The sequence below is a fragment of the Lepidochelys olivacea genome (assembly GCF_965140295.1).
Source record: "Lepidochelys olivacea isolate rLepOli2 genome assembly, chromosome: 13".
Lineage (NCBI taxonomy): Eukaryota > Metazoa > Chordata > Testudines > Cheloniidae > Lepidochelys > Lepidochelys olivacea.
Genome location: NC_140423.1, coordinates 10402043 through 10429152, shown reverse-complemented (window position 1 = coordinate 10429152; position 27110 = coordinate 10402043). Strand labels below are relative to the sequence as shown.

Here is a 27110-nt window from a genome sequence, read left to right as displayed (position 1 = left end):
CTTTTAAATTGCTTTTTTCCAGGTGAGGTTGAAGGGGAGGAGATTTGTAATTATTATGGGCAGATTTCCTGCACCACAAAAGTCAGCACACGGTCTGGGAGACCATGAACAGTGGAATTTAGATAATGGGCTTCCCACCTTGTGGAGGAAAGATATTGGACCAGATCCTTACAACTGGAGTAATTCTACAACAGCTGAGGATCTGGCCCTTTGTAAGAAATGTAGTCTGTCACTACAGTAAAAAACTACTAAGGTTTGGCAAATTTAAACATGACATAGGTAAACTGTTAAATACCCTTTATTGACTATCAAACTATTATAGTTGTATTCTTTTTCTAGTAAAATGTACGTGAGATTTGATAACTTCCTGATGAGGAAAAAAGATACTTCTACTAATAAATAATTACTAAAAACAAACCTAACAGAAATGATTATGAAAAACTATAAGCAAGATAGGCCACAATGTTTAACAAAATCCAGAAACAATGAGAAGATTTGCCTAAGTAAGAAATGCAGGATTTGGCTAAAAATCATAAATATGTAAGCGATAATGTTAACAGTAGGTAATATTGATGAAAACATGAGTGATAGTTGCATAAGATATTCTGTTTCTTTATATCAGAGAGGTAGCTGTGTTTGTTTTTCTGTTTCTTCAGTGACTGTAACAGAAGTGGTGCATATGCATACAAGGCAAAATTTTGTCCATAGATGTTTCAAGTTCTACCCTTTGTAAAAGTTTTAAAAGAGTAAAAAATTTAGGGTAGGACATGTCAACCCCAAGCCAGCAGAAACAACCCTAACGAAGACATGAAAACAAAAAAGCAAACAGATAAAAGGTAAAGGGAATTATGGATATAGACTCCTGATAAATGACTGCAGGATGGTGTGCAGAATTAATGCATTTAATGGATGTACTAATAGCTGTTGGTTCTCCGGTTTTCAGCACTGGAGTGAAATGTCTCATTTAAATAGAATGATATATTGTACTCCCTCCACAATAATAGGAGTTATGAATGTACAGAACATACTGAAAATATATTTAGTTGCAGCCATTGCTAGAAGCCATTTGTGGATCTTTGCAGGGCATGTGTCCAAGGCATGACTAAGTACGTGCTGAACAGTTCAGCTTAATGTCTAGCTAGATTTAATTTTGTATAACCTTATAAATATTGGTCACACAGATCTAAGTCTAAGTGCCTGAGTAACCATCATGATTTAATCCAATGATTTGTCTCTTTAATTACCTGATTTTACAACTTGGTAGCTTCATCATGGAAATCTATATCATCATACTAACTGGTATTTTAACATTTTTATTAGAATAATCCAAACACAAGTTCTGATATTTGACGGTCATAATATAATGAATGAAAATTCAGGAGTGATACAGGGAAAGAGTGAAAACACCACTAAAGAAACACCTCTCAGTAAGAAATACTTTTTCTAATTTGACAGGGAACATAGATGAGCCTTGCAGTATAAACAAGCATCATGGGTTGTACACTTTTATTATTATTATTATTTGTATTATCATCATGCCTCAGAGCCCTAGTCAGGGACCATGACTTCATCGTGCTAGGTGCTGTACAAACAGAGCAAAAAGACAATCTTTGCCCCAAAGTGCTTGCAATCTAGGTATCAGTTTGGAGTTGAGCAAAACATTTTAGTTTAGCAGTGATTTACCTTCCAACTAAGCCCTCATTAATAAATACTACTTTGATAAGAAAATGGTTCTGAAAAATATAATATTATAAGCTCAAAGGAATATTAACGATACATTAGTAAGAGCAGCTTTTTTAAAAAAATGCACCTACGTTTGTATTATTTTTACCACATACAGATGCAAAGTAAAAAAAGCATTTGTATTTTATACATTCTTCAAAACCTTGCAAATTCATCAAAGAAAATATTCATTAGTTTCACGTATTCTTGAATAATTCAATGATGCTGGTAAGAAATCTTTGACTCATATCAGGAGGTCCACCTAGTGGAAATGACAAGTAGTCACATATTAGATCAGAGAGAATTTACCAGTTGATTTATGACTTACTCGTAACTTCTATAATCAATGGAGATAGATATCAATCAAAATTTGTTAAGCTACACTGACAACCATGAACTAAGTTTCAAGATCAATCAGATAACCTGCAAAGAATTTTCAAAAAATTTGGCTTCTGCATTTTTTTCTTCTTCTTCATTATACTTAAAGAACTACTGAAAAGATGACATCACAAGAGCTAAGAAAGTGAAAGCTGAGTATCTAAGAGGGAAAGGAATTTTTAATTGGACTGTTTACAGCTCTTTTTTATTAATTCTCAGTTAACTTTAATAACTAATATTTTGGATAAAATAATCCTTTGCAAAATACTTGATATTTTGACTTAATTCTTTAGCTCACAGTAGACTTCCCTGAGACATCCCCAAATTCCTCTAGCTAAAAGGGAGGACCATACTTGTCACTCCTGATATACTTATGTCAAAACGCAAGCAATTGCCTCCCTCAAATTTTTCGTCTTTTTATATACATACTAAAGACGCAAATACCAGCACAATCCCATTTTTTAATAAATACTCGATTGGTCACCTTTTAAGAACTACTCTGGTTCCCCACAAGGATGTATCAGACAAAACAAGCTTCCTAAAAGCATTAAACCTGTGCATGTGCTGAGAGAGGCAGAATGATTAGGGACAAGTAAGGGGATAACAGAATTTTTCACTTCTAGGTCACTGGTGAAAATCCAGGCCTGGGTCTTCCAGGACTAACAGTTATCATTTGATCTTTGTTTGGTGGCCCATGTGATGCAGAGACTTGGTGGCTTCAGTCCAGTTCCTTTTAGAGAGGTATCCATGTTAACACCTCTACACAATCTAGAACCCTTTCTAACAGACTCAACAAAATAGCCCAGTACTGAATAGGCATGAGAACCAAAGTGCCTTGGCCCTGCAGGTCAGGATTGAAATATATTGTGTTGGTTGGGGAGAGGAACAGAGTGTATGGGGAAACTTACATTGCCCGTGTCCATGATATACATGTTCTGTGGACAAACAAACATTAAAAAACAACAACCCCAAACTCTTGAATAGGTATTTCTAGACATGGTTGATTGGGGGGCCAAACCACACTCCGAACATCAAGAAAACCAAGACGTATTTTAACACAGTTTAGTTTACTGTGCTCTTCACAACAATCATGTGATTTAACAACTTTGAGAGAGAGACACAGAGTTAGAAATACATGCACAGTGAAATTGTATAAGTAAGACTTTACTCAACAAAGTAAAAAATAGATGAGCCAAATCCTTCATTCCACGTTGAAGTCAGAGATTTGCATGAATAAAGACTGCAGGATTTGAGAAAACCTACACAGATAGATGTAGGTTTACACAAATTTTGATGATAAACAATAAAACTATATTTTAAAAGTTAAATTATTTGATGAATAATTGCACACTGCTGCATGTAATCTAATAAAAACCAATGAACAGTCCTAATTTTTTCTGTTTGTCTGTAAAATCCCTACTCTAATCACATGCCTTGCATTTGGCACAGCATTTGGATCCTGGTAAGAAAATGCCCTGAGTCAAACTGCTACTATAGAAAGAACATATCTGTTGTTAACAGAGTGTAACACCACCACCAAGTATATTCAAAGCTCAAAGATTAAATATTACAAGTGAATAGCCATATCTTGTGAACTGCTGAGCACTCAACTCTCATGAACTTCTGTGGGAGACAACAGCTCAGCACCTTAAAGGATCAGACCTAGAATCAATTTATTCATATATCTATTCAAAATAAAGAAGCAAACATAACACCAAGTAAATAATACAAAATTAGTAGCAGCTAGTGGAAGGCACAGCACCTTAATGAAGTTGGTATTTATTGATGTGACCACCAATGCAAAATTTACTGAAACTGAATGAGTTAACAAATATAAAGAATGGAATCAGTACTGATTTTGGAACAGAAAGCAGCTTCACATAAGTGTAACCAAGCACCATAAATCAATAAACACAGTACATGCAGTGAAAGTTCAACAAAACCAGAGTGGAACAATAATACAAAAGTGTAGATTACAGGAAAGGTAACAGTTATTCAGGAATTATCTGATTGGGATGATCTCAATAATTGTGAATTGAAATAAACAACCAAATTATTTGCTGGAGTAACTAAAATTTAGTAAATGGAGTTATGCTAGAAGAAGAAAGTGTAACTCACCATGTGTAGTAACAGTAGTTCTTCAATGTGTCATCTTATGGGTGCTCTACTGCAGGTGCACATGCACTTTTGAGAAGAGATTTTAGGTAGCAGTGCTTGTTCAGTACACACACGAACCCTACACAACCCCATGAGCCACACCAAGGCTACATAGAGCTGCATGGGCAAACTACCCCCAGTTGCTTCTCTACTGCAAAGTTCCATAGCAGAAACTCCAAAGCAGAGGGGAAGGAGGGCAGGTAGTGAGCACCCACAGGGACACACATCTCAAAGAACTACAGTTACTGCACTTCTCCTTCTTTGAGTAGTGTCCTCGTGGGTACTCCACTTCAGGTGACTACTGAGCAACACCCTCTAGCAGAATGGGAATAGACTTTGGAATAGAGTCCAAAAGTGAAGATAGTATAGTACAGCCAAACACAGCATCTGAAGCTGAGTATGAGTTACTGCCCAATGCTTAGAAAAAGTGCATATGGAGGTCCAAGTTGCAGCTCTACAGAGCTCAGTAATGAGAACATTAAGAAAGGCTGCTGAAGCAGAAAGAGATCTAGTACTTTGGGAGGAGGTTGGAGACCATTAGAATGATAACAAAAGATAATGCAACCAGATATTCATACAGAGTTTTTGATTGGAAACTGGGGATTCCTTGGACCTGTCAGCAACAGACAAACAATGTGGGAGATTTTCTAAATGTCTCAGTCCTGTCCAGGTAAAAAGCTAATGTCCTCTTGACAAGATGTATAGTCTGGTTAATGTGGAAGTCAGATGACACATTCGGTAAGAATTTGGGATGTGATGATAGCATAACCTTGTCCTTGAAGAATACTGTGAATGGGGAGATATGCCATCTGGAACCCTGATCACTCCAATTCTTTGAGTAGAAGTAATGGCTACCAGGAAGGCTATTTTAAATTGATAAATTAAGTAGAGAATAGCTCACCATTGGCTCAAAATGAGGTCTTCTAAGGCATCTAAGCACCAAGTTAAGGTCCCAGATGTAGCATGTTCAAATTCCCAAAGCCCTTGAGAAATCTCACCATCACTGGATGTGTGAACACTGAAAAGTGTTTGACTGGAATGGAAGGTTGTAATGGCTGCCAAATGTAACCTAATAGAGTTCAAAGACAATCCTGTCTTTTTCAATTCTAAAATATAATCTAGGATACCTAACAGTGACAAGGATGCAGGTGAAAAATGCCTTAGCCCACACCAGTGGCTGAATCCATTTATATAGATAAGTATTATGAGTAGACTGCTTTCTACTACATAACAATACTTACTTCACTTCCTCAGAACAGGTTGTTTCTAATCCTGCAAACCATCAACAAGCCATGAACTCTGAAGCTGGGGTGAAGAATTTGACCAGCATTCTGAGAAAGAAGCTAAAGGACAGTTTGGAGGATGATTAGTTGACAAATTGCCAACTGGATGAGGTAAGGAAACCATGTTTGTCTTGGCCATGTCAGACCTACCAGTATAAGTCTTCATCTTGTATTTCCTTATCTTTATCAAGATTTTGATAATAGAGGAGCTGGAGGAATGCATACAACAGACCCAACGTCTAATGAAGGAGAAGAGCATCTCCCAGGGAGAGACAACCCAGTCCCCGTCTTGAGTAGGACTGGCAACATTTCCTGTTCTTAGCAGTGGCAATGAGGTCTATCTGTAGAACACCCCAACATTGAGAAACATTTGCTGAGGGTGTATGCAGTTGTGGAAGATGTGCTGCCAAGATGTGGGTTTGATTGCATACACCCCAATACAAAAGTCTCACTGCTTTGACACAGAGGGAGGGTGACCTTGCTCCCACTTGCAGGTTGATTCATATCATATTGTCCATCATCTTTGCATATTTTCCCATGATCAATGGCATAAAATGGAGGCAGGCATAACTGATTGTCCTGACTTCCAATAAACTGATGTGTAGAGTGGTGTCATGAGGGCGTGTGTGTGGGCCAAATGGACACTGCTATCTAAAATCTCCGATTAGAGGCACAGGGGCGCAGATACACCTACAGTGGAGCACCCACAGGGATACTACTTGAAGAAGAACTTTCAGTTTAGTGGTATTACTAGTATGTAAAGAACCTCCAGCTTCATTGGTACCGACTCGGCAACCAGTGGTGCATCAATGTAGATGTCTCAATTGGCAACTTAAGTTTCTTTGAAGCAGATTCCCATCCTGGGGAACCTGAACTCTTTTTCTGAGAGTCCTTCTGAAAGGATTCTTGAGTTTTCCTTTTAAAAGAAGATCTGGGAGAGTGCTGCACTCGATTTACATGGAGACCGGTGTGCACTTTTGGGGGATGTGTGATTCCCCAAGGCAACAGGCACACTTGGAGTGCCCATCGCTCACTGGAATAGCCTCTGGCAAGAAAGGAAATGTTTAAATCCCAGAGCTGGGCATACCCGACTAGTGAAGGGAAGCAATGAAAAGAACAATGGTCCTTACAAACTATTTTTTAAACTATCTAGTACTAACAACTACTAACTATTACTATATCTAACTCAAGTAAGTAAACTATGCAAAGAAATAAGTTGAGGTAAGCTCAACTCTGGCACTGCTGAGGCTCTGTCTCTGGTCAAGGTCATGGAAAAAGAACTGAGGGCAGTTTGCCTGCGCAGCTCTACAAAGAATCGGTGTGGTAAGTGAAGGTGTGAGATACACACGTATGAGCTGAATGGGCACTCCTACCTAAAATCTCCACTCAAAGGTCAATGGGGCGCACACACATCTTAAGTTGAGAACCCAGTTCTCCACAATAGCTCATTCCTCATCAATGAAGAAGAAAAGTAATTATTATAGGTCCAATCCTGCATCTCAGTTGTAGTACTTACATACTCCCAATTCCTATTGAATCAATGGAAGTTTTGCATGCTGAAGGATTGAAGGCTTGAGCCATATGACCTCAGTTTCTGAATGTAAGAGGCTCCTTTCTGGAAATGGGATTTTGAGACAAAGCATCATGCAGTGTGCTCTTCTTCATATGACAGGTTTCAGAGTAACAGCCGTGTTAGTCTGTATTCGCAAAAAGAAAAGGAGTACTTGTGGCACCTTAGAGACTATCCAATTTATTTGAGCATAAGCTTTCGTGAGCTACAGCTCACTTCATCGGATGCATACTGTGGAAAGTGTAGAAGATCTTTTTATATACACACAAAGCATGAAAAAATACCTCCTCCCACCCCACTCTCCTGCTGGTAATAGCTTATCTAAAGTGATCACTCTCCTTACAATGTGTATGATAATCAAGTTGGGCCATTTCCAGCACAAATCCAGGTTTTCACCCCCCCCCCCAAACCCACTCTCCTGCTGGTAGTAACTTATCTAAAGTGACCACTCTCCTTACAATGTGTATGATAATCAAGGTGAGCCATTTCCAGCACAAATCCAGGGTTTAACAAGAACGTATGAGGGGAGGGGGGTAGGAAAAAACAAGGGGAAATAGGTTACCTTGCATAATGACGTAGCCATTCCCAGTCTCTATTCAAGCCTAAGTTAATTGTATCCAATTTGCAAATTAATTCCAATTCAACAGTTTCTTGCTGGAGTCTGGATTTGACGTTTTTTTGTTGTAATATAGCAACTTTCATGTCTGTAATCGCGTGACCAGAGAGATTGAAGTGTTCTCCGACTGCTTTATGAATGTTATAATTCTTGACATCTGATTTGTGTCCATTTATTCTTTTACATAGAGACTGTCCAGTTTGACCAATGTACATGGCAGAGGGGCATGCTGGCACATGATGGCATATATCACATTGGTAGATGTGCAGGTGAACGAGCCTCTGATAGTGTGTCTGATGTGATTAGGCCCCATGATGGTGTCCCCTGAATAGATATGTGGACACAGTTGGCAACGGGCTTTGTTGCAAGGATAGGTTCCTGGGTTAGTGGTTCTGTTGTGTGGTATGTGGTTGCTGGTAAGTATTTGCTTCAGGTTGGGGGGCTGTCTGTAGGCAAGGACTGGCCTGTCTCCCAAGATTTGAGAGAGTGTTGGGTCATCCTTCTGGATAGGTTGTAGATCCTTAATAATGCGTTGGAGGGGTTTTAGTTGGGGGCTGAAGGTGACAGCTAATGGCGTTCTGTTATTTTCTTTGTTAGGCCTGTCCTGTAGTAGGTGACTTCTGGGAACTCTTCTGGCTCTATCAATCTGTTTCTTCACTTCCGCAGGTGGGTATTGTAGTTGTAAGAATGCTTGATAGAGATCTTGTAGGTGTTTGTCTCTGTCTGAGGGGTTGGAGCAAATGCGGTTGTATCACAGAGCTTGGCTGTAGACGATGGATCGTGTGGTGTGGTCAGGGTGAACGCTGGATTACAGATTTTTCCATTCCCTTAATTTAAAGGCACATTTCTCCTTTAGTAATTGTTATTTAATGTATCTCAAACCAGAAAGATACAATAACAGTACTTTCTAGAAAGGTAGTAGAAGTTTCCCTCTACTTCAAGGAACTCTATCAAGGATGTTAAGCCTTAAAATTGCAGGAAGTTTTCCATATTGTAAGCCTTGTCTTAGAGAGCAGTTTTACTTTGGAAAGAGAGACTATAAAATAGCATCATGAGATTCCATGCTTGTTGTCATGAGTAATGTTGGGGGGTTGGAGACCCTGGAGAGTTATGTCAAAGAAGAGAAAATGGAATTTGATAAACATTAAGGAAGACACAGAGGATGGTGAGATTCAGCAGGGAACATCTATTGTTAAGTGGCAAAATTGGTTTTGAAAAAAAATGACAACGTCCTGTGCAGAAGAGTCCGCAGGGTTTGGATGTGTAAGAATCCTATCAATGCAAAGCAAAACCAAGACAACTCCTAAAAATGAGGAAATCAATGTATTCAGACTTTCACCAATAATGCTCCTTAATAAAAATAAATTATAATAATAATAGCAGCATAACACAATAGTATGGGGCAGGAATGGGGGCATTGGAAATGAGGGAAAGGAAATGTTGTGGTTAAAAGATTGGAAAAAGTGGTATGAGAAGCAAATGTAAGAGACAAGTGGAGCTGAAAGTAAAGGTCATGGTGTCACCAGGGAACAAATCTAGGGAGGAAGAGAGGTATCTGAGGGCAACAGAAAAAAAAAATCAGAGGCTGACAGGATAATGAAATAAGTGACAGTGAAGAGAATGTGTGATGCTGCAGACAGCAAATGGAGATCAGTGTGTTAATTTTGAGACAGAATATGATGAAAATAGTTTGGAAAATACCAGATTTACAGAATAACTAAAATGGTGAAAGGGAAAGTTAGCTCTAAGTTGGACAACATATTAACAATCTTCAGAGAGAGGTTTGGGCCCTCTAAGGTATGTAGAATTTATGAATTATTTTCCATATCCACTTCTTTTTGGCAACCTGGTGATATGCTTAACTTCAGTTTCCTTCAAGAGCTACTGACGAAATGGGAAATACTATAGTTACAAATCCATTATTCTCAAAAAGTTTACAATCTAAACTGAGTATGACAAGAGAAAATCCCGGGAGCGATCACAGAGGCAAGGATGTTGGTAGAAGGAACTCAAAGAGCCCTATAAATGTTATAGGTTTACTTAAGTAATATGCCTGTTAGTTACTGTTTTTTGTTAAATTTAAAAGGAAAGCATTGGTTGAAAGATTGTGGAAAAAAGACAGGGTGGCTATGAGCATCTGAAGGAGAAGAGAGGTTGCATGGCATATAAATTCAGGGAGAATATTGTAGACACTGAATAGCAGCATGGGGGAAAAGTCAATTATAATCCATCATGATACACAGAAATCTCATTTTGGTTATGGACATGCATAACTATTACAGGATGTATTTCTATATAAAGGGCAGGCCATCCTGGATGATCTGTTTTAGAGAGCTTTACCAACCATAGATTTACAAAGACTCCGAGTTCAAAATGGCCTAAAATATGCACCAGTTTGCTTAGGCCTTGTGATAATGCCGCAAATTTGTAAATATGAAAAAAGACTCAAAGTATATTTTTTCTGAAATGTTTAATACACATTTTCAATATGGTTAAAACATATATATATTTTTACAAAACATTTTTAGTCAATGACTAATTCCAACTGAAAGCTAATACCATAAGTAAATAGGATACAACTTTCAAAAATGCCATTTGATCTCCTTTTCATGTGCTAAAGAATGTATGGTCAAATTCTGTGTCTGGTTGTGTACAACACAGCTCCTATTAATTGCAATAGAAGTCCTATGTACACATACAAATCCAAAACATGACGCTTACTTCAGTTTTAATTGAAAATTACTCCTTTTTTTCTATGTCAGTTAAATAAACCTTTTAAAATGACCCCTTGTTAATAAATATTCCTAATTTATTATGTGAAAATCCTTTTAAAATAGCACTTCTTTAAAAAGCTGTCAGTAAATATGCAATTGTCAAAACTTCCCATTAGTGAAAAGTAATCTAAATATAAACAAAAGTTTTCAAAATATATGAATTTACAATATTAGAATTTTCTCCCTTCTGACAGAAAGAGTGTCTGCAATCCTCTGCGAACATTAAACAGCTCCTCTTCATGCTATGGTAGAACAGTATCACATTTATTATACACTTTAAAACAAACTTTTTAAAACTATCACAGAATTCAGGCAGATATTGCAACATTAGAATGGTCTTTTTCCTTCTCGTGCTAATATTAACTCTATTAAAACACAAATGAGGCACTACATAAGCATAAAACTAAAAGAATATATACATATATATCACTTTTTATGTATTAAAAATTAAGCATTGTTTTAATGATATTATTTATTATAATTTCCTTTTTGCTTCAAATGACAGTATACTAGAAATTGCATCTTGAAAGGAACTTTTTAAAAAGTGAATGTGCAGATAATTATGTTCTTTTAGGAAAACATACAAAAACAAATTGAGACAAAATAACTTTATTTACCATTTCTTTAAGAAGCTTCTCTTGAAGCCCTTTCATGTCTTCTTTCATTAGATGCATCTATAAAAATTGACAACATAGGTCATATACATACGTTTTCTTTTCACAATTGACAATACATTTTAATGAAGACAATTATGTCCTCAAATTAAATGTAAAATCAGATTATACTAATGCTCAGTCTTCCCATAGTTCAAAATAAGGCTGTCCAGGAAACTGGTGGGAAATATTAATCTTTTTAGGGCAGAACCAACTAAGTACTATGGCATCTACTCCAAATTCTGACATTAGCGTCAGCTTGGGTGCCACAAGTATGCAAACAACATGAAATTTTACATCTTTTCTCTACTGCACTCAGACAATTTTTCCCCTCAGATTGGCTGAGACAGGGGTTTAGGAATTGATCCTGCAAGGAGCAGGCGTTTATGCAACAAAGTACTTAAGCAACTACTTAATTTTAAATACGTAAGTAGTTCCACTTACTTCAATGGGATTACATACATGAGTAAAGATAAGCACATGCTTAAGTGTTTTCAAGATCAGGGCCCTAGATATGACAGAATTGGTTGAGACTCAATCTACATATAGCAAAGATGTTGGATAAAGGGAAACATCTAGAGATCCTTCTTGATTGAGGAAGCATAGCGGCCCTTTGTCAAAGGAGTTAACAACTTAAAGGTAACTCTGGATCTTTCATTATTTCGGAGACCTTGTGTGACCTTTGTAGCCACAAGTGACATTTTTTCATCTGTTTGTGAGTACCCATTTCTCTCCGACATGGACATTGTCATTTATGATTTTCATATTAGATTATTGTAATGGTCTCTATACAGACTTCAAGATTAGCCCCACTCAGGAGATACACCTAGTGCACAATGCAGTGTTCTGTTCACTGAGCAGTGCTGGTTACAAGGAACATATTACACCAGTACTCCAAAGACTGCAACTATTTCCTGCTCACTCACTCCCTGGTGAAATTCAAGATATTAATAATATTCCCCAAAGAACTACAAGTTTGGGTGCCTGAAAGGTAGCACTTAAGCTAGAGGTGCTTGATGTTTTCTTAATTGCGAGGCAGGAAAAAACTTGAGGAAGAGAGAAAAATTGAGAGGACAGTTGCCATACTGCTTGTTTCTAATTGGCTCTTTCCTGCATAACTGAAACACTGGTGAATAAAGCTGCAGAATATAATATAAACTATGCTGCATGGCCATGAAATTTCTGCCATGATTATCAAATTAGGTGTTCATCTCTTCTAAAAAGGTAATATTAAGTCCTTAACGTTGCACAAGTTATGGTCAAATTAAGGAAAAACGTTATTAAAAAGTATCTAGAGGATATTAGTATAATGCTGGCGGTAAAGACTTGGCCTATAAAGAAGTAATCAGGTGACATAATGTAAGAAATAAAAACAAAACTAAAGAGAACAAATGTCATACCTCAGAAGTAAAAATATTTTCCTCATAGTTAACACTGTGGGAGATGTGCTTTTCAAATGAAGTTTTAAGAATCTGAATCCTAACAACAAAAATGCAAATTAATGATCTTTGCCATATATGAAAATACAACAAAGATCTCGAATAGGGCAATTCAATTTTTAGTCTAACATACTATTGAAAAACATTGATGACCATTATTATCCGTATTAATGTAATATTCCACTAGACTCTGGCAGAAATTTATGTAGATAACAACATTATTTATTAATGTTTTCATATACAGTGCTTTTCATCCATAGATTTCAATATGTTTTACATACAGATGATGAAACGAAGGTGTAGAGCATTAAATATATTGAGTCAACTGCAGAGTCATGAATGGAATCCAGGTCTCATAACAACATTAATAAACCCCACTAACCTCCGCTGTTCATTTTTCTTGCATGCATTAAACGTAAGTGCATGTTTTTTCCAAAAGTTCTAAAAAGAAATAAAATAATTAACTGAACCAGTAAGAAGTTAATCCCCGGAATGTAGGACTTTTTAAAAAAAATAGGTTTCAGAGTAGCAGCCATGTTAGTCTGTATCTGCAAAAAGAAAAGGAGCACTTGCGGCCCCTTAGAGGCTAACAAATTTATCCGATGAAATGGGCTGTAGCTCACGAAAGCTTACGCTCAAATAAATTTGTTAGTCTCTAAGGGGCCACAAGTACTCCGTTTTTTTTTTTTTAAAAGATAGGTTTCTCCTGTTCCCAAATAACCTATAATGACAGACTAAGAACAGAATGATTAGGCATTCTACAAGAGCCCATCATATCCTCAGGTGTTTTAAAAAATTAAAGGCTCAGTGGGGCAGGATCAAACTGTAAAGCACTCATCTTTAACTCAACCAGCAATTTCAGCCCATATTTCCCAAAATCTATCGTGAATGGCTGTTTCCCCTACTGGCAAACAGAAAGCCCAAGACACTTTGATCAGACAATCCAAACAGAGTTCAATGTGGTTAAAATTAGACTAAATTTGTTCCAATGCGTGATTTACGTTTTATTTTAAGCTCTTTCCAGAGTAAAAACCTAGTGTACTAATCCACTGTCTTCACCTTTATATTAATATTCTTATTCTTAATTTTACATTAAAGCCAGCAGCAGACTCACCAAAGTCCAAGGTGAGCCATTTGGATACTAAATAAGAAGTTTACCTCTGAGTTAACTAAGGCCTATGGAGGCCAAGAGTCTTATTTAGAATACACAATAAATCAATTTCAAAGGCTGGATTTGTTTGCCTGAAACATCCTAACCACTTAGTAGTTTCTCTGAAAATAAAAATAAAGCCAAATGCCAGGAAGATGGTACATTTTTGACTTTATGCAAAATGTGTAGCTCTTTTTTATAGCAAGTTACAAAACACATCTTCTCAGAGCCAGTAGTAATGGTCCACAGATAAATGCCATACTAAAAAAAGAGAAAAATCCAATATTTTTAGAAAACAGATTTTTTCCATTAAATAATTTAAATACAAACCAATAATTCTTTCTCCATATTTTTCAAAGATTGGGAATCTTTTTCAAAACTCTCAAGCTCCTCTACGATGGTGAAATGAAATTTGTCCAGTTGCTTTATCCTACCAAAACAGAAATAAACTAAAAATAAAAAAGCATTTATGTCATTCAAATTAAGTTTTTGAATAAGTATTCTGCTACAGACCTGCATTCATGCAACTGACAATTCATTGTTGTCAAATGCTGCTGAGCTGTTTTCAAGGATTGCTTGGTAAAGTGGTCCATTCTTCTTGAGCGGCTCTAGAAAGATAATTGTTTAATTGACTGAGAAAAGAATGATAAAATACTGTATTATAAAACATAACCACAGAAGTTACTTATAAAAGATCACAGGTTACAGTGGACAAAAGTCAACATTAACCCTCAGATCAGGGACATTCCTTTTGCTTTCCCTTGAAAATCCACCAAAATGTAGTTGAATTATAAGTCTCTGAAAAATCACTGTTTGCATATACTTACTAGAAGTTAGTTAGAGATAGATAACAAAATTCTACAAGCGTCCTGTCTTCACTGAGCATGCTCCACCTCCAGAGAGCTCACTGAGCATGCTGTAGCCTAGACTGAACAGGTCTTTTTTTCTGTTTGTTCATGTCAGGGGCTGCTGCATACCAGACTTGAGAGCAGGAAGACTACCTCTCCTGTGCTCTCAGCGTTCCCTGCAGTGCTCAAGTGAGTGAAAAACAAGGAAGTAGCAGAACTTGAATGCAGAGAAGGCGCTACAGGACAGGAGAAGGTTGGAATTGGAGGAGGAAGAAAGAGAGGCTGGGAAGGGACAAGAGCAGAGAGGGACAGACACATGGGACACAAGCTGTAGGAAGACATACTAGGGGACACAGGGACAAAAGGGTCTAACCACTGGAACATACCCCCTCTAGAACCCAGAATGGAAATCAGGATTCAGTCTTAACATTCCTCTGTTGTCAGCAAACACTGTGAAACTCACTGGCAAAGTGTCTCTCATTTCCCTCAAGTAACTACCAACTACTCCATAACTCACAGAGGTCTTTGCTGTGGATTTAATGGTTCCAAATCTGTTGACGGACCCATATGTAGGGTAAACACAGTTCTGCATAATGGAATTTGTTTTATCATTTTGTGTTTTTGAAAAACTAGCAAATTATATCGAAAAAAATCACTATGTAACTTGAAAATCGTTTTATTGAAGTCAAGTCATGCCAGAATTGAGATTTCCTGACCAACCCTAATTTATCTCTCCTATGCGTATATATTATGATTATAGTCTTTATTACATGATCACATACAATTTTTTCCACAGGACCCATGGTTCATTCAATGCACAGGATGAACAGAACTCAGGCAGTGAAACAAGGTTGTTGTCTATATGGACAACTATCCATCAATCTCCCTTCAGCATATTGGGGATAATAACATTACCTTAGCCAGGTGTGTTGTGAAGATAAATGCATCAATGTTTCTGAGGCACTCAGATGCAACAGTGATAAGTGCCCCCCCCCCCAAAAAAAAGAAGAAGAAAAAAACAGATCCTGAGGAAATTAATAATTCTGTATACTGGGCAGGGTTTGACTGGTATGTAGTAAATGTAACATGGGGCCACCACTGAAGGATAAGAAGAAATACTGAAGAATTGCCTCAATCCTTGAGCAGAGTCCGACCTGTGCACTGAATGAGGCAGAGGTCCTGAGGTATGATCATGTAATTAAAAGAATGCATCATAATGCATATGCAAAAAGGGTACCATATAAAGGTTGCGCAGACAACCTTTATTCTGGAATTAGTTACTAACTTCTCAGTCTTTGACATGGCAACCTTATATGAGAATGAATGAAAGAAACACAGTATTTTTTCTACACACACATATATAGCTTACCTGAATTTTCCTAGTAAATTCCTTATGGAGCTTCTGACCTATCCCTACACTTGAACAACCAGGGTCCCAGACCTCTCCATCCAAAACAGACAACTCATTTACAGACACAGTAGATATGCTTTCGGACACTGGAAATTTGTAAAAGATCATATGTAACATTAGAGAATTAGGAACATACTAATGTATCTTCTGTACAGTATAAGTTATTTCAGTTCTGAGGCCTGGGTTTATAAATCCCAAGACTAGGGCTCATGTCAACTTCAATTGCATCCAGTTTAATTTCAGAAATTAAACTTTTCACCTTCTTCTATACTATTCTTATACTATTACTATACATTGATTTTCAAATGTGCAGAGATTTCCCAGCAATATAGACTGAATAGGCTGAACGGGAACAATATGGGACTGACTGTGCCACCCTGACTCAAGTTAGTGGGGACTTACTCAGGGGAGTAGTTTCAGTGACTTAGTGGGACTATTCCCCCTAAGTAAGTGCTCCGCAGGCTGAGTAAGAGTCATACAATCTGACCCCTTACATATAATTTTGGTATAAAAACAGGGTAAGTCCGTTGAGGAAAGCGTAATGTAATCCTTATTGGGTTAGTGTAATGTAATATGTATACTAACCCCTTTCCGGCTTTAACAGATTTCATTTGTATATGGTTGATTTGTTTCTTTCTAATTTTTTTTAAATATGTCAAATGTTTTGCATGAGACATTATTTATCAGGGATTTGAAATCTATAATTGTTAAATATAGTATACTATTTAGAAATTCGGTAAAAAGCCTATTATCCACCCAGTCACTAAAACATCTCCAGAGATTTATCAAGTACACATGTATTACACACATACTCTCTCTCCCTTATCTCTTCAGTTTACAGGGGCAACACCACTCTAAATACATAAATGACATTATATCAGAACTTTAAAAAGTTGAGCATGAAAAAAGCAGGCCAATATTAGACCTTTTGAAAATCTGCCCCAAAACATTGCACACACAAATTTGGCATGTTTTGGGGCAGATTTGGCATTGCATACTTAATGTTTGAAAATTAGGACTCAAATGGGTAGATCTCTCAGAAGGTAAAATGTTATGTCTAAAGGAGATATCCTGAAGTCCTTACGCAGGCTATGACCCAACCATACCTTGAATTTGCATACCATCTTTACTACTAAAGGATTTCAAAATGCTTAAAAAATTTAAACATATACCAATACAAAGATAAAACAGACATTGTTATTTCCACCAAAGAGATTGCAACGACTTCTTGAATGAAATTTAGCTACTATTATTCCGCACACAACAATTTAACATATAGCAATTTAGTAAAGAAAGTGATGACAGATGATTTCTTACCAGTTATTTCGTTTGTTGCAGCCCACTTCTTCCCTTTTCTGGAAAATGAATGAGTTCTTGCACACTGCATTATGGATTTCCCTAGCAGGAAGCAAGGGCACAACAAATTCTATGAGCCAGCCGAGGTTTAAAAGTGCCCTCCCCAAGTCTAAGACTTCTTTGCCTCAACTCTTATTGCAAGCATTGAATCCACGCTTCAGCTAACTCCCCTAATTTCGCGTCTTCTTCTTCAGGTCTGATGAAAGATGGTAAGGAGGAGGAAAGAAGAAAAGACAAGAAAAAGCAAGAAAGGAGAACAAGCAGAAAAAAAGGACAGAGGAGCTAGAGTGTCATCCAGCTCTAGTTCCCAGAATTCAGGACTTTCAGTTGTGTCTCTCTACAGCACTTTGGGGTGGGAGTGAGACCTATTAGGAATGAGGTCTTCTACCAGAGTATCTTATGTCCATGGGCTTGACCCCTAAGTATTCTCAAAGTTAACTCCTCTTCTTCTAGGAGCCCTAGGTGAAGCTCATGATCAGCCCTGCTGTCCCAGGCCACCAGTTTCACTGTTGTACTGCTGAGCATGATGCGGCCTTTTATCTTCTACTACATGTTTCTCCTTCTAGTCAGTGCTCCTCTCCCTATCCCCAGCGAGTCTCATGCCAAGGAACCGGTTGAGGGAAGTATATATCAGAGTAGGGGGCACTCGTTTATCTGATATACCTGCAGTGACTCCGAATTATTTGCCTCCTTACTTCCTAATAGATAGAGACATAACAGTCTATGGAGAATGTATTCCTGTTTCAGTAAGAGAAAGAAGTGATCTCAGACAACACCTTATCCAACTGGTAAACTATTGCAAATTTAGGTAGGCAAAATATAAATATTCAGATTCCAATTTGGAGAGAATACTGGGATGCATCTCATGTGAAACATGCAATTAGTCTTTACTGATCATAAGTGATCAAACTTCTGTTTGTTTATTCATCTGAATGATAAGAAGTCGACTGCTGTGTTTCTTGAACATTTATGTTATTAGTTAAGGAAAGAAAATTTTCCACAACATTCTGTATCAATGTCTTAGAGAAGAGCAGGTAATTCTCTTTTCTTAAATGTCTGCAATAAAAATGGAGCTTATTAAGAGGTCCTAAAGTAGGGTGACCAGATAGCAAGTATGAAAAATCAGGACAAGGGGTGGTGGGTAGCAGGCGCCTATTTAAGAAAAAGCTCCAAATATTAGGACTGTTCATATAAAATCGGAACATCTGGTCACCCTATCCTAAGGGTTTTAATTAGAATTCCAATATTACTGTTCATAGTTAATACTTCAAGCAGTTTTCTGGTTTACATTTATTGTATGACTATAGCTCCAGCTAACCTTTATACACAGTATCATCATCTGCTTTAAATAATTTTCTAGGGAGCAGCTTTGTTTTTCTCTCTTCTTCTTCCTCCCTCGTTTCTACTTCATCAGAATCACTTTCTGCATCATTGTGGTACATTCGTTTGAGATTCACTTGTACTGTAGGCCCTTTAAAGTATGACAAACATATTTAATTTCAGAGCTATAGAGAAATCAATGAATGTTGCATTTGCAAGAGGACTTGTGCACAGCCCTGACTGTTTGGTGCATGTCAATATAAGGGGCTGCTGCCCCAATCACCTTCAGTGTCCTTAGGCCATATACCATGCAAGGACTCCAATGAAGCAGAAAAGGATGGATGATACGAATAGTGTGGGTCTGCTGACATAATATACTTACAGAACATCTGTTAAAATAAATATGCTTCCTTTTTTCACTGGGATTTGCTTCTGCAGATCCCTTACTCCTGAAAGACTCATGGGCAGAAAAACCCTCTGGAGAAAAGTTGGGTACTTAATTAAATCAAGATGAAGGGACTATTCTTTCAAAAAGCACTTAATTTGGCTCCTAAATTAAGTGTGGCAATGGGGCTCCAAGGGATGTAATAGCCTCCATGGCCCTCGCAGAATTGTGGATCCATAGCTATAACCACGCATCTCTATCGAACCACATTCTCCAAACAGGCCAATTTAGCATCTTACCTGTAAATTTGTCCCCTCACATACCCAGTCTAGCAATCCTAGGAGTGCTAAAAAGTTCCACTTACCATTATTTTCATGAAGGCAGACCTCTAGAGGCTTTTTCGAGTTAAATTCTCAGTTTATATAGGCAGGGGTGCCTAAACAGACTCCCAATTGACGCTTCTAAGCTTAAGTGAAAAACATTCACATCTAACAGTAGCTTCCTATCAATAACAACAAAGATTAACACTATCTTTAGGAACAGAATAAACTGAGTATATATGAAAAGACAAATATACTGGTAAAAAATACTAAATAAAGTTTATAGGAGTTCCATTTCCATGTGTAGGGCTTGAAGAATCAGGCCATATTTTTGTATCTTAGACATGCTTTTCATTAACTATTTATAGATATTCAAAGAAAGTGCTTTTTCATAAGAGACACTTACATACCAGATTCATGTATAATGCCACAGGGATCTTCACACCATGACTGTTCTCTGCTTCCACTAGAAGTGCACAATTGAGATGGAGGTACAGATTCCTAAAAAAATATATATATATATATAAAAAATTATATATTAACCTCCAGAACAGTGAACCAATTTAGATAGTCTTCATCATAAATGAACATTTACATGTTTATTTAAAAACTAGAAATATAAATATCAAAATACTAAGGTACAGTCACAGCAAACAAATCAGTCTGCACATACTAGTTTTGTCAAAGTATTTTGGTTCGGTGGCAAAATTTTTAATAATTATTAATTCTTCAGGACTTCTATTAATAGCCTAAGGCTAAAAGTAGAAGAAACTACCTAATTTTATTTTATAAGTTTTTGTATGCAGAAGTGACAAGTCATTTTCTTCTTGAAATTTTTTTCCATTTTAAAAAAATTCAAGGCAAAAGCAAAAGATATGTTTTGTGTTCTTTGTTAAAATACAAATCATCAGCGCTATTGCTGGGATGAGAGATTATTTCCTTAGAGTCATAACACAGGCAAAGTCTGAATTAAGATAGTTTCTAACAATGACATCCAAGACAACACTGTTTTTATACTAAACTGAAATATGCAGGCAATATTACAAGAAAACGTTTGAAAACAAAGTTAAAAATGTAAAGCAATAAACATACATTTTCCCCTAATGCCACCAACTGTAAAATAAACAAACATACAACGCTGCAGCTTTTCAAATGGGATAGATGATCTATATCATACCTCTCCTCTGTTTTTCATATTTTTAGTGAGATCTTTCAGTTCTGTGTCAGTGGAGAGTTTGTCTGAAAGGTAATTTGTAACATTCACTGCCTCACTAATATCACATATTTCCACCTCAGGTTCAGTAACCTCTATGTCTTTTCCACTCATGACAGCTTTGTCCATAGTTACTGGAGTCAGACTAGGCTACACAAAAGAAAATAATAAAACTATTGTTAAAAATGGATATTCAAATGTACTAATTTTATAGCCCTTGTGTACTCTGTAGCTGAATACTGTGCATTGGTATGGACCAGAAGTAGCCATACTTGACTTGTTGATGTCCAACTAAACACTGCAATGTGGTGCCTCACTGGAACCCTCACATTGACCCCAACACCTTGGCTGCCAGTGCTGTTGCACATTGCTCCCCCGTACGTTTGCTGTGATGCCACAACCCTTTGGGAATTCCAGCGGATCATGGAAAATGAACATCTTCCCTACACCAGGACCTTAACAACATCCCTCACCACTGTGTGAAGTAGTATAAGCCCTTTTGGACCCACGCATTTAACCTTCAACAATGCAACTTCAACCCTGATGAAGCATGGAAAGCTGAACGGAGTTCACAAGAAGTCACAAACACCTCATGAAAGACCCGATGCAGAAGATCCCTGGCTTCTATCTCCCACGAAGCTCATGGACAACCCTAAACTGTATCCACACAAACCATGGCAGATGCGGATACTTGTTGTACAAATGGAAAATTAAAGACTCTCCAGTGTGTGACTGGTCACCCAGAACTGATCGTGGAACAACTCAATGCCCGGTTCACAGATACAAAGGAGGCATCACAGCAATACACTATGCTACTCCAGATGCAATTATCTGGCTTAACCATCTAAACGTAAAATTATAATTGTTGCTCTACATTTACATCAGTCATATCATAAGAAGAAGATTTTATCAGTTTATAGAAAATCTAAACAGAAGTTTAAAAAAAATCTCAGCACATAGCAGGATGCATAATTAAAATAAAAGTGACTGTAAACATGTTCATAATCCTATGAAAGTGTAAGATAAAGATGAACTAGTTGTCTCTACTTTTCTAATAATTAAGGGACAGATCATAACCTAAGTGTCTACAAATGAAGAGGACAGAGATCCAAGAAGTCAGAGACTCAGACTTGAGGTGGGGACATAGAAGAAGAAAGTGTATACTCTGTGATATTCCCATCTCCCCACCTCAACACCCCTCTCAGAGAGTGTACTCCAGGGACTGAAATCTATGACAAGGGAACACTTTCCACAGAGTTCACCTCTTCAACCATGCAGGAATCCTCTGACTGAGTTAATGCTGACCTAAGCTCTTTTGAAAATCCCACCATAAGTGATTTAGAAACACAGGTGTCATTGAAAGTCATTGGGATTCGTGTTTCTAAGTCAGCATTTTTGAAAATTCCACCTATAGTCTATTAATTTAAATGTGTTCCCTTTCATGATCTGAAATCTCTAAAGCAGGACTTGGAGAAAGTGGCTAGTGTGGGGTACCCCTGGAAACATGGAACTCTGAGCTTTGCTGCCAAGAGGATGAGAGGACAGCCAAAAAGTGGGAGGCAGTTTGAAGGCACTTTAAGATAGTCCTGGCCTCCACTGATCTAACATCTACATGGAATTTAATGGCTTCATGGGTTATGTGGGCCCAACCTACTGTCAAGTAAACAGGACTTCCAAAAGCTGCATGAGTGAAAATGTAGAGTTGTCATGCTCCCACATGAGTATAATACATACTTATGAGAATCTAGACTGAGCAATTTGGAATGTGTTTGTGAATTAGGGAAAACCTCAAATTCATGTCCCCAGCTGGAGATACAGAAAAGTATACATACAGGAGGATATTTTCATTGGCACCTCTCTGTTGAAATGGACATGTGCAACTGAATGATAACTCTGATTAATACAAATATATAAATACATTGTGCTAGAAGATATTCAGTTTTATTTCTCTTGGGGAAATCAGTGTTTGTTTCTTCTGACCAATGAATAAACAGAGATGTGAGGGAGAAGAAAGGATGGTCTCGTGGGTAAGGCACTGGCCAGAGTCTCAGGAGTTCTGAGTGCAGGTCCCAACTCTGCCACAGACTTCTTGGGTGACCTTGAGCAACTCACTTAATTTCTCGCTGCCTCAGTTCCTCATCTGTAAAATGGGAATAATATTTCTTTTCTCCCATCCTTTGTCTTGTCTATTTAGAAGGCAAATTCTTTGAAGTTGGGGCTATTTCTTACTATGTATACATAAAGCAGTTAAAAGAAGGGGGCTGGCCCCAATCTTGGTTGGGACCTCTTAGCAATATTACTTTTTCCATTGTTATAAATTTTGATATATACTGTAGTTAATGCCTCCCATGATTATTACACTAGTATTCCTGACTACAACAGCCTATTTCACTACCTGGTTTTCTTGATTATGCATCTGTCCTAATCATGACACCAAGTAAAAAAGAGACAATACAACAAATCTTCAAGTTAAATACTTGAACTGCATAAATATAAAAAAATATAAATTATATTTATCATATCTGTGCTTTAATGTTCCATCTTTTAAACCTCTTTTTGGATAGTTCTGTTTTGAAAAAGAGCATGGAATTTTGCACTTACAAAAGCACCTGGTTGAATACAATTTAAACACCTTCTACAGGCCTGATTTTTTGTTAGAATGGTCTACTAGTTCTATTCCTATTAAACAGAATTAATTCTTATTTACTATAAATAGACATCAGTTCCCCTGAAAACACCCAAATGAAGAAGCTGTTCCAATTAATTAATGAATACTGTATACTTTACTTAAGATAATGCAGACATTGATAGAATTGTAAAGAGTAACTTTAAATTCTTACCAAAGAAAGTGGACTTAAAACTGGTGATAAACTTTCATTTCCAAATACCAACTTTCTGACCTTTTCAGAGGATTGCTTTGGATGTATACTTTGATTATTCTTTTTTGTTGTATAAAGCTTGTTAGCTGAAATTCCTTTCAGAATGCTTAAGGATTCCCTCTTTTCTGGTGTTGAGTCCTGAAGATAGGATGATGTTGATCTTTTCAAGGAAACCTGTTCCTGGGTAAATGCTTCCTCTGGTACTTTTTCAGCACCTAGTAAGTATGAACACTTAATTGAGGATATTAGGCCATAACACCTTCTTTTTCTTTTATACCTCATATCACAAGTCTTCTCTGTGTACAGAATTCCTACTGATGTCATTGTGAGTTCCATGGAAGGATGGACACAAAGTCATGTTGCGGGCTTTCAAGGGGTTGTCTTGCATGTCTTTGAGCATCTGCAATTCCAGTTACCTTGAACAGGAGTTGTGGGTGCTCAATGGTCCAGATTTGACCTAAGAACTATAATACTATTTAGAAAATACAATCCATAGTGTTAGGGGAAAAAAATTGCAAACTGAATGGACTGGGATATCACCATGAAAATCCGATCCTTTAATAAGACATACTTCATATTAAAAACTGCCTTTGAAACTGAATAAGCAGTCAAGTAAAACACATACTGGAACTTCTTTGTTGACCATATAAAGAAAAAACATGTATTTGCCCATGACCATAAAATATTTGGGTTTTGTAATAAAATGCTATACCTTTCATATGGAACAGCTGGATATTTAGAAATATATTTTCATATCACAACTGAGTTACTCTCATGCAAGTGCTTTGTCCTTAAAGTCTACACAACAAGAAATAAATTGCTTTTACTTAGCATTGCTCATCATTGTAGTATATTTTAATAGCAAGTAAATTACCAACTGTTCTTTTCACTGATATATTGTATTTCTATTACACTCTGGTATGAAATATCAACCATAATATCTATCAGGTTTCAGAGTGGTAGCTGCGTTAGTCTGTATCAGCAAAAATAACGAAAAAAATAATAAAAAAAAATATCTATAACAATGATGACAGCACACCTATGTATTTTCTGCATTTTAACATATAACATTGTACATTAAATGGATGTAAAGAAGATATAGTATATATATTTTAAAGCAATTATTTGGAATGAATTGATATTAGAGAGAGACATTAATTAATTCATATCCAAAACTGGAGCTGACAACTTTAAAAATGAAAATACAAAATAATACACACATCTCATCGTCTCAACAGATGCTGGGCTTTCAGGTGAGGCTACTGGTGACATTTCTAATTTTCTCTGTTTCATAGGATCTTTTGATTTAGTAAACATTTTCTGTTGATTTCTTGATATTCCCTTTTTTGGCTCTGTAGAAATATTGTTCTGTAGTTCCTTGTGTTGATTCACAGCTTTGTTTTGGCCATTTTTGTGTTCTTGCTAGAGGTACACAAATCTACATAAGCATTACATTTAAACACACTAGATATTACACACGTGTATATATAGATAAGTATACAGTACAATATATCTAAAGTTTCTCCTTTAGTCCTAAGGACCAGATTTATAAAGGTATTTAGGTGCCTAAAGATCCAGATAGGCACCTAATGGGATTTTCAAACACACCTAGGTGTCTTCAACTCCCATGGACTTCATTGGGATTTGAGTGTATTTGTCACATTGCACAAATTGTTTATTCCAGTATATAAATTTTACTTGAGGTAATATTAAAATTATTAAAAAAAAATGAAATCTCTTTCAGTTTGTCAGTACTTTATTAAAACATACCATTGCTTAATTGATCCTGAACTGGTTTAGGCATTCAACAAATATATTAATATATGCTTCTTTTTAGGGCTGTCAAGCGATTACAAAAATTAACCGTGATTAATCGCACTGTTAAACAATAATAGAATACCATTTATTTGAATATTTATGGATGTTTTCTACATTTTCAAATATATTGATTTCAATTACAACACAGAATACAAAATGTACAGTGCTTACTTTATATTTATTTTTGATTACAAGTATTTGCACTGTAAAAATACAAAAGAAATAGCATTTTTCAATTCACCTAATACAAGTACTGTAGTGCAATCCCTTTATCATGAAAGCTGAACTTACAAATGTAGAATTATGTACAAAACCCCTGCATTCTAAAATAAAACAATGTAGAATTTTAGAGCCTGCAAGTCCACACAGTCCTGTGTGTTCAGCCAGTCGCTCAGACAAACAAGCTTGTTTACATTTGCAGGAGATAATGCTGCCCACTTCTTGTTTACAGTGTCACCTGAAAGTGAGAACAGGTGTTCACATGGCACGGTTGTAGCCGGTGTTGCAAGATATTTATGTGCCAGATGCGCTAAAGATTCATATGTCCCTTCATGCTTCAACCACCATTCCAGAGGCCATGCGTCGATGCTGATGACAGGTTCTGCTCGATAACAATCCAAAGCAGCAGATGCCAACAGCAGAAGATTGATTTTCTTTTTTGGTGGTTCGGGTTCTGTAGTTTCTGCATCGGAATGTTGCTCTTTTAAGACTTCTGAAAGCATGTTCCACACCTCGTCCATGTCAGATTTTGGAAGGCACTCTTAAACCTTGGGTCAAGTGCTGTAGCTATCTTTAGAAATCTCATATTAGTACCTTCTTTGCGTTTTGTCAAATCTGCAGTGAAAGTGGTCTTAAAATGAAGAACATGTTCTGGGTCACCATCCAAGACTGCTATAACATGAAATATATGGCAGAATGCTGGTAAAACAGAGCAGAGGACATACAATTCTCCCTCAAGGGGTTCAGTGACAAATTTAATTAATGCATTATTTTTTTAACAAGTGTCATAAGCATGGAAGAATGTCCTCTGGAATGGTGGCTGAAGCATGAAGGAGCATAGCAATGTTTAGCATATCTGGCACGTAAATACCTTGCAATGATGGCTACAAAAGTGCCATGCAAATGCCTGTTCTCACTTTTTGGTAGGGTGACCAGATAGCAACTGAAAAAATGGGAGAGGGGGTGTGGGGTAATAGGCGCCTATATAAGAAAACGTCCCAAAAAATGGGACTGTCCCAATAAAAACGGGACATCTGGTCACCCTACTTTCTGGTGACATTGTAAATAGAAGAGGGCAGCATTATCTCCTGTAAATGTAAACAAACTTATTTATCTCAGTAATTGGCTGAACAAGAAGTAGGGCTAAGTGGAAGGACTTATAGGCTCTGAAGTTTTACATTGTTTTGTTTTTGAGTGCAATTATGTAACAAAAAAAATCTACATTTGTAAATTGCACTTTCAGTCAAAGAGACTGCACTACAGTACTTGTATGAGGCGAACTGAAAAATACAATTTCTTTTATCATATTTATAGAGTAAATATTTATAATAAAAATAATATACACTTTGATTTAAATTACAACACAGAATACAATATATATGAAAATGTAGAAAAACACCCAAAATATTTAATAAGTTTCATTTGGTATTCTATTGTTTAACAGGGCAATTAAAACTGCGATTAATCGTGAATTTTTTTTTAAGTTAATCGCATGAGTTAACTGTGATTAATCGACAGCCCTACCTCTTTTATGAGGTCAACATATTTTCTGTTTTAAAGAGACTAATGTTAAAATTTCAAAAGTGTCTAAGTCATTTA

The 27110-nt window shown here is 36.8% G+C and overlaps 1 protein-coding gene across 1 annotated transcript in view; it reads right to left on the bottom strand.

The window, feature by feature from the left end:
- Positions 1-10292: 10292 nt before the first annotated feature.
- SYCP2 (synaptonemal complex protein 2) overlaps positions 10293-27110 on the bottom strand; it is a 60371-nt gene continuing 43553 nt past the window's right edge. Inside the window, exons 32-44 of the mRNA XM_084645208.1 lie at positions 24695-24896; positions 23436-23689; positions 20560-20745; positions 19793-19883; positions 18676-18828; positions 17319-17399; positions 15960-16087; positions 14256-14350; positions 14073-14172; positions 12975-13033; positions 12554-12632; positions 11118-11174; positions 10293-10742 (exon numbers count right to left, since the gene is read on the bottom strand). Coding sequence (XP_084501334.1) covers positions 10671-10742; positions 11118-11174; positions 12554-12632; positions 12975-13033; positions 14073-14172; positions 14256-14350; positions 15960-16087; positions 17319-17399; positions 18676-18828; positions 19793-19883; positions 20560-20745; positions 23436-23689; positions 24695-24896 — 1557 coding nt within the window. The 3' untranslated portion in view covers positions 10293-10670. The remainder of the gene's footprint in view (positions 10743-11117; positions 11175-12553; positions 12633-12974; positions 13034-14072; positions 14173-14255; positions 14351-15959; positions 16088-17318; positions 17400-18675; positions 18829-19792; positions 19884-20559; positions 20746-23435; positions 23690-24694; positions 24897-27110) is intronic.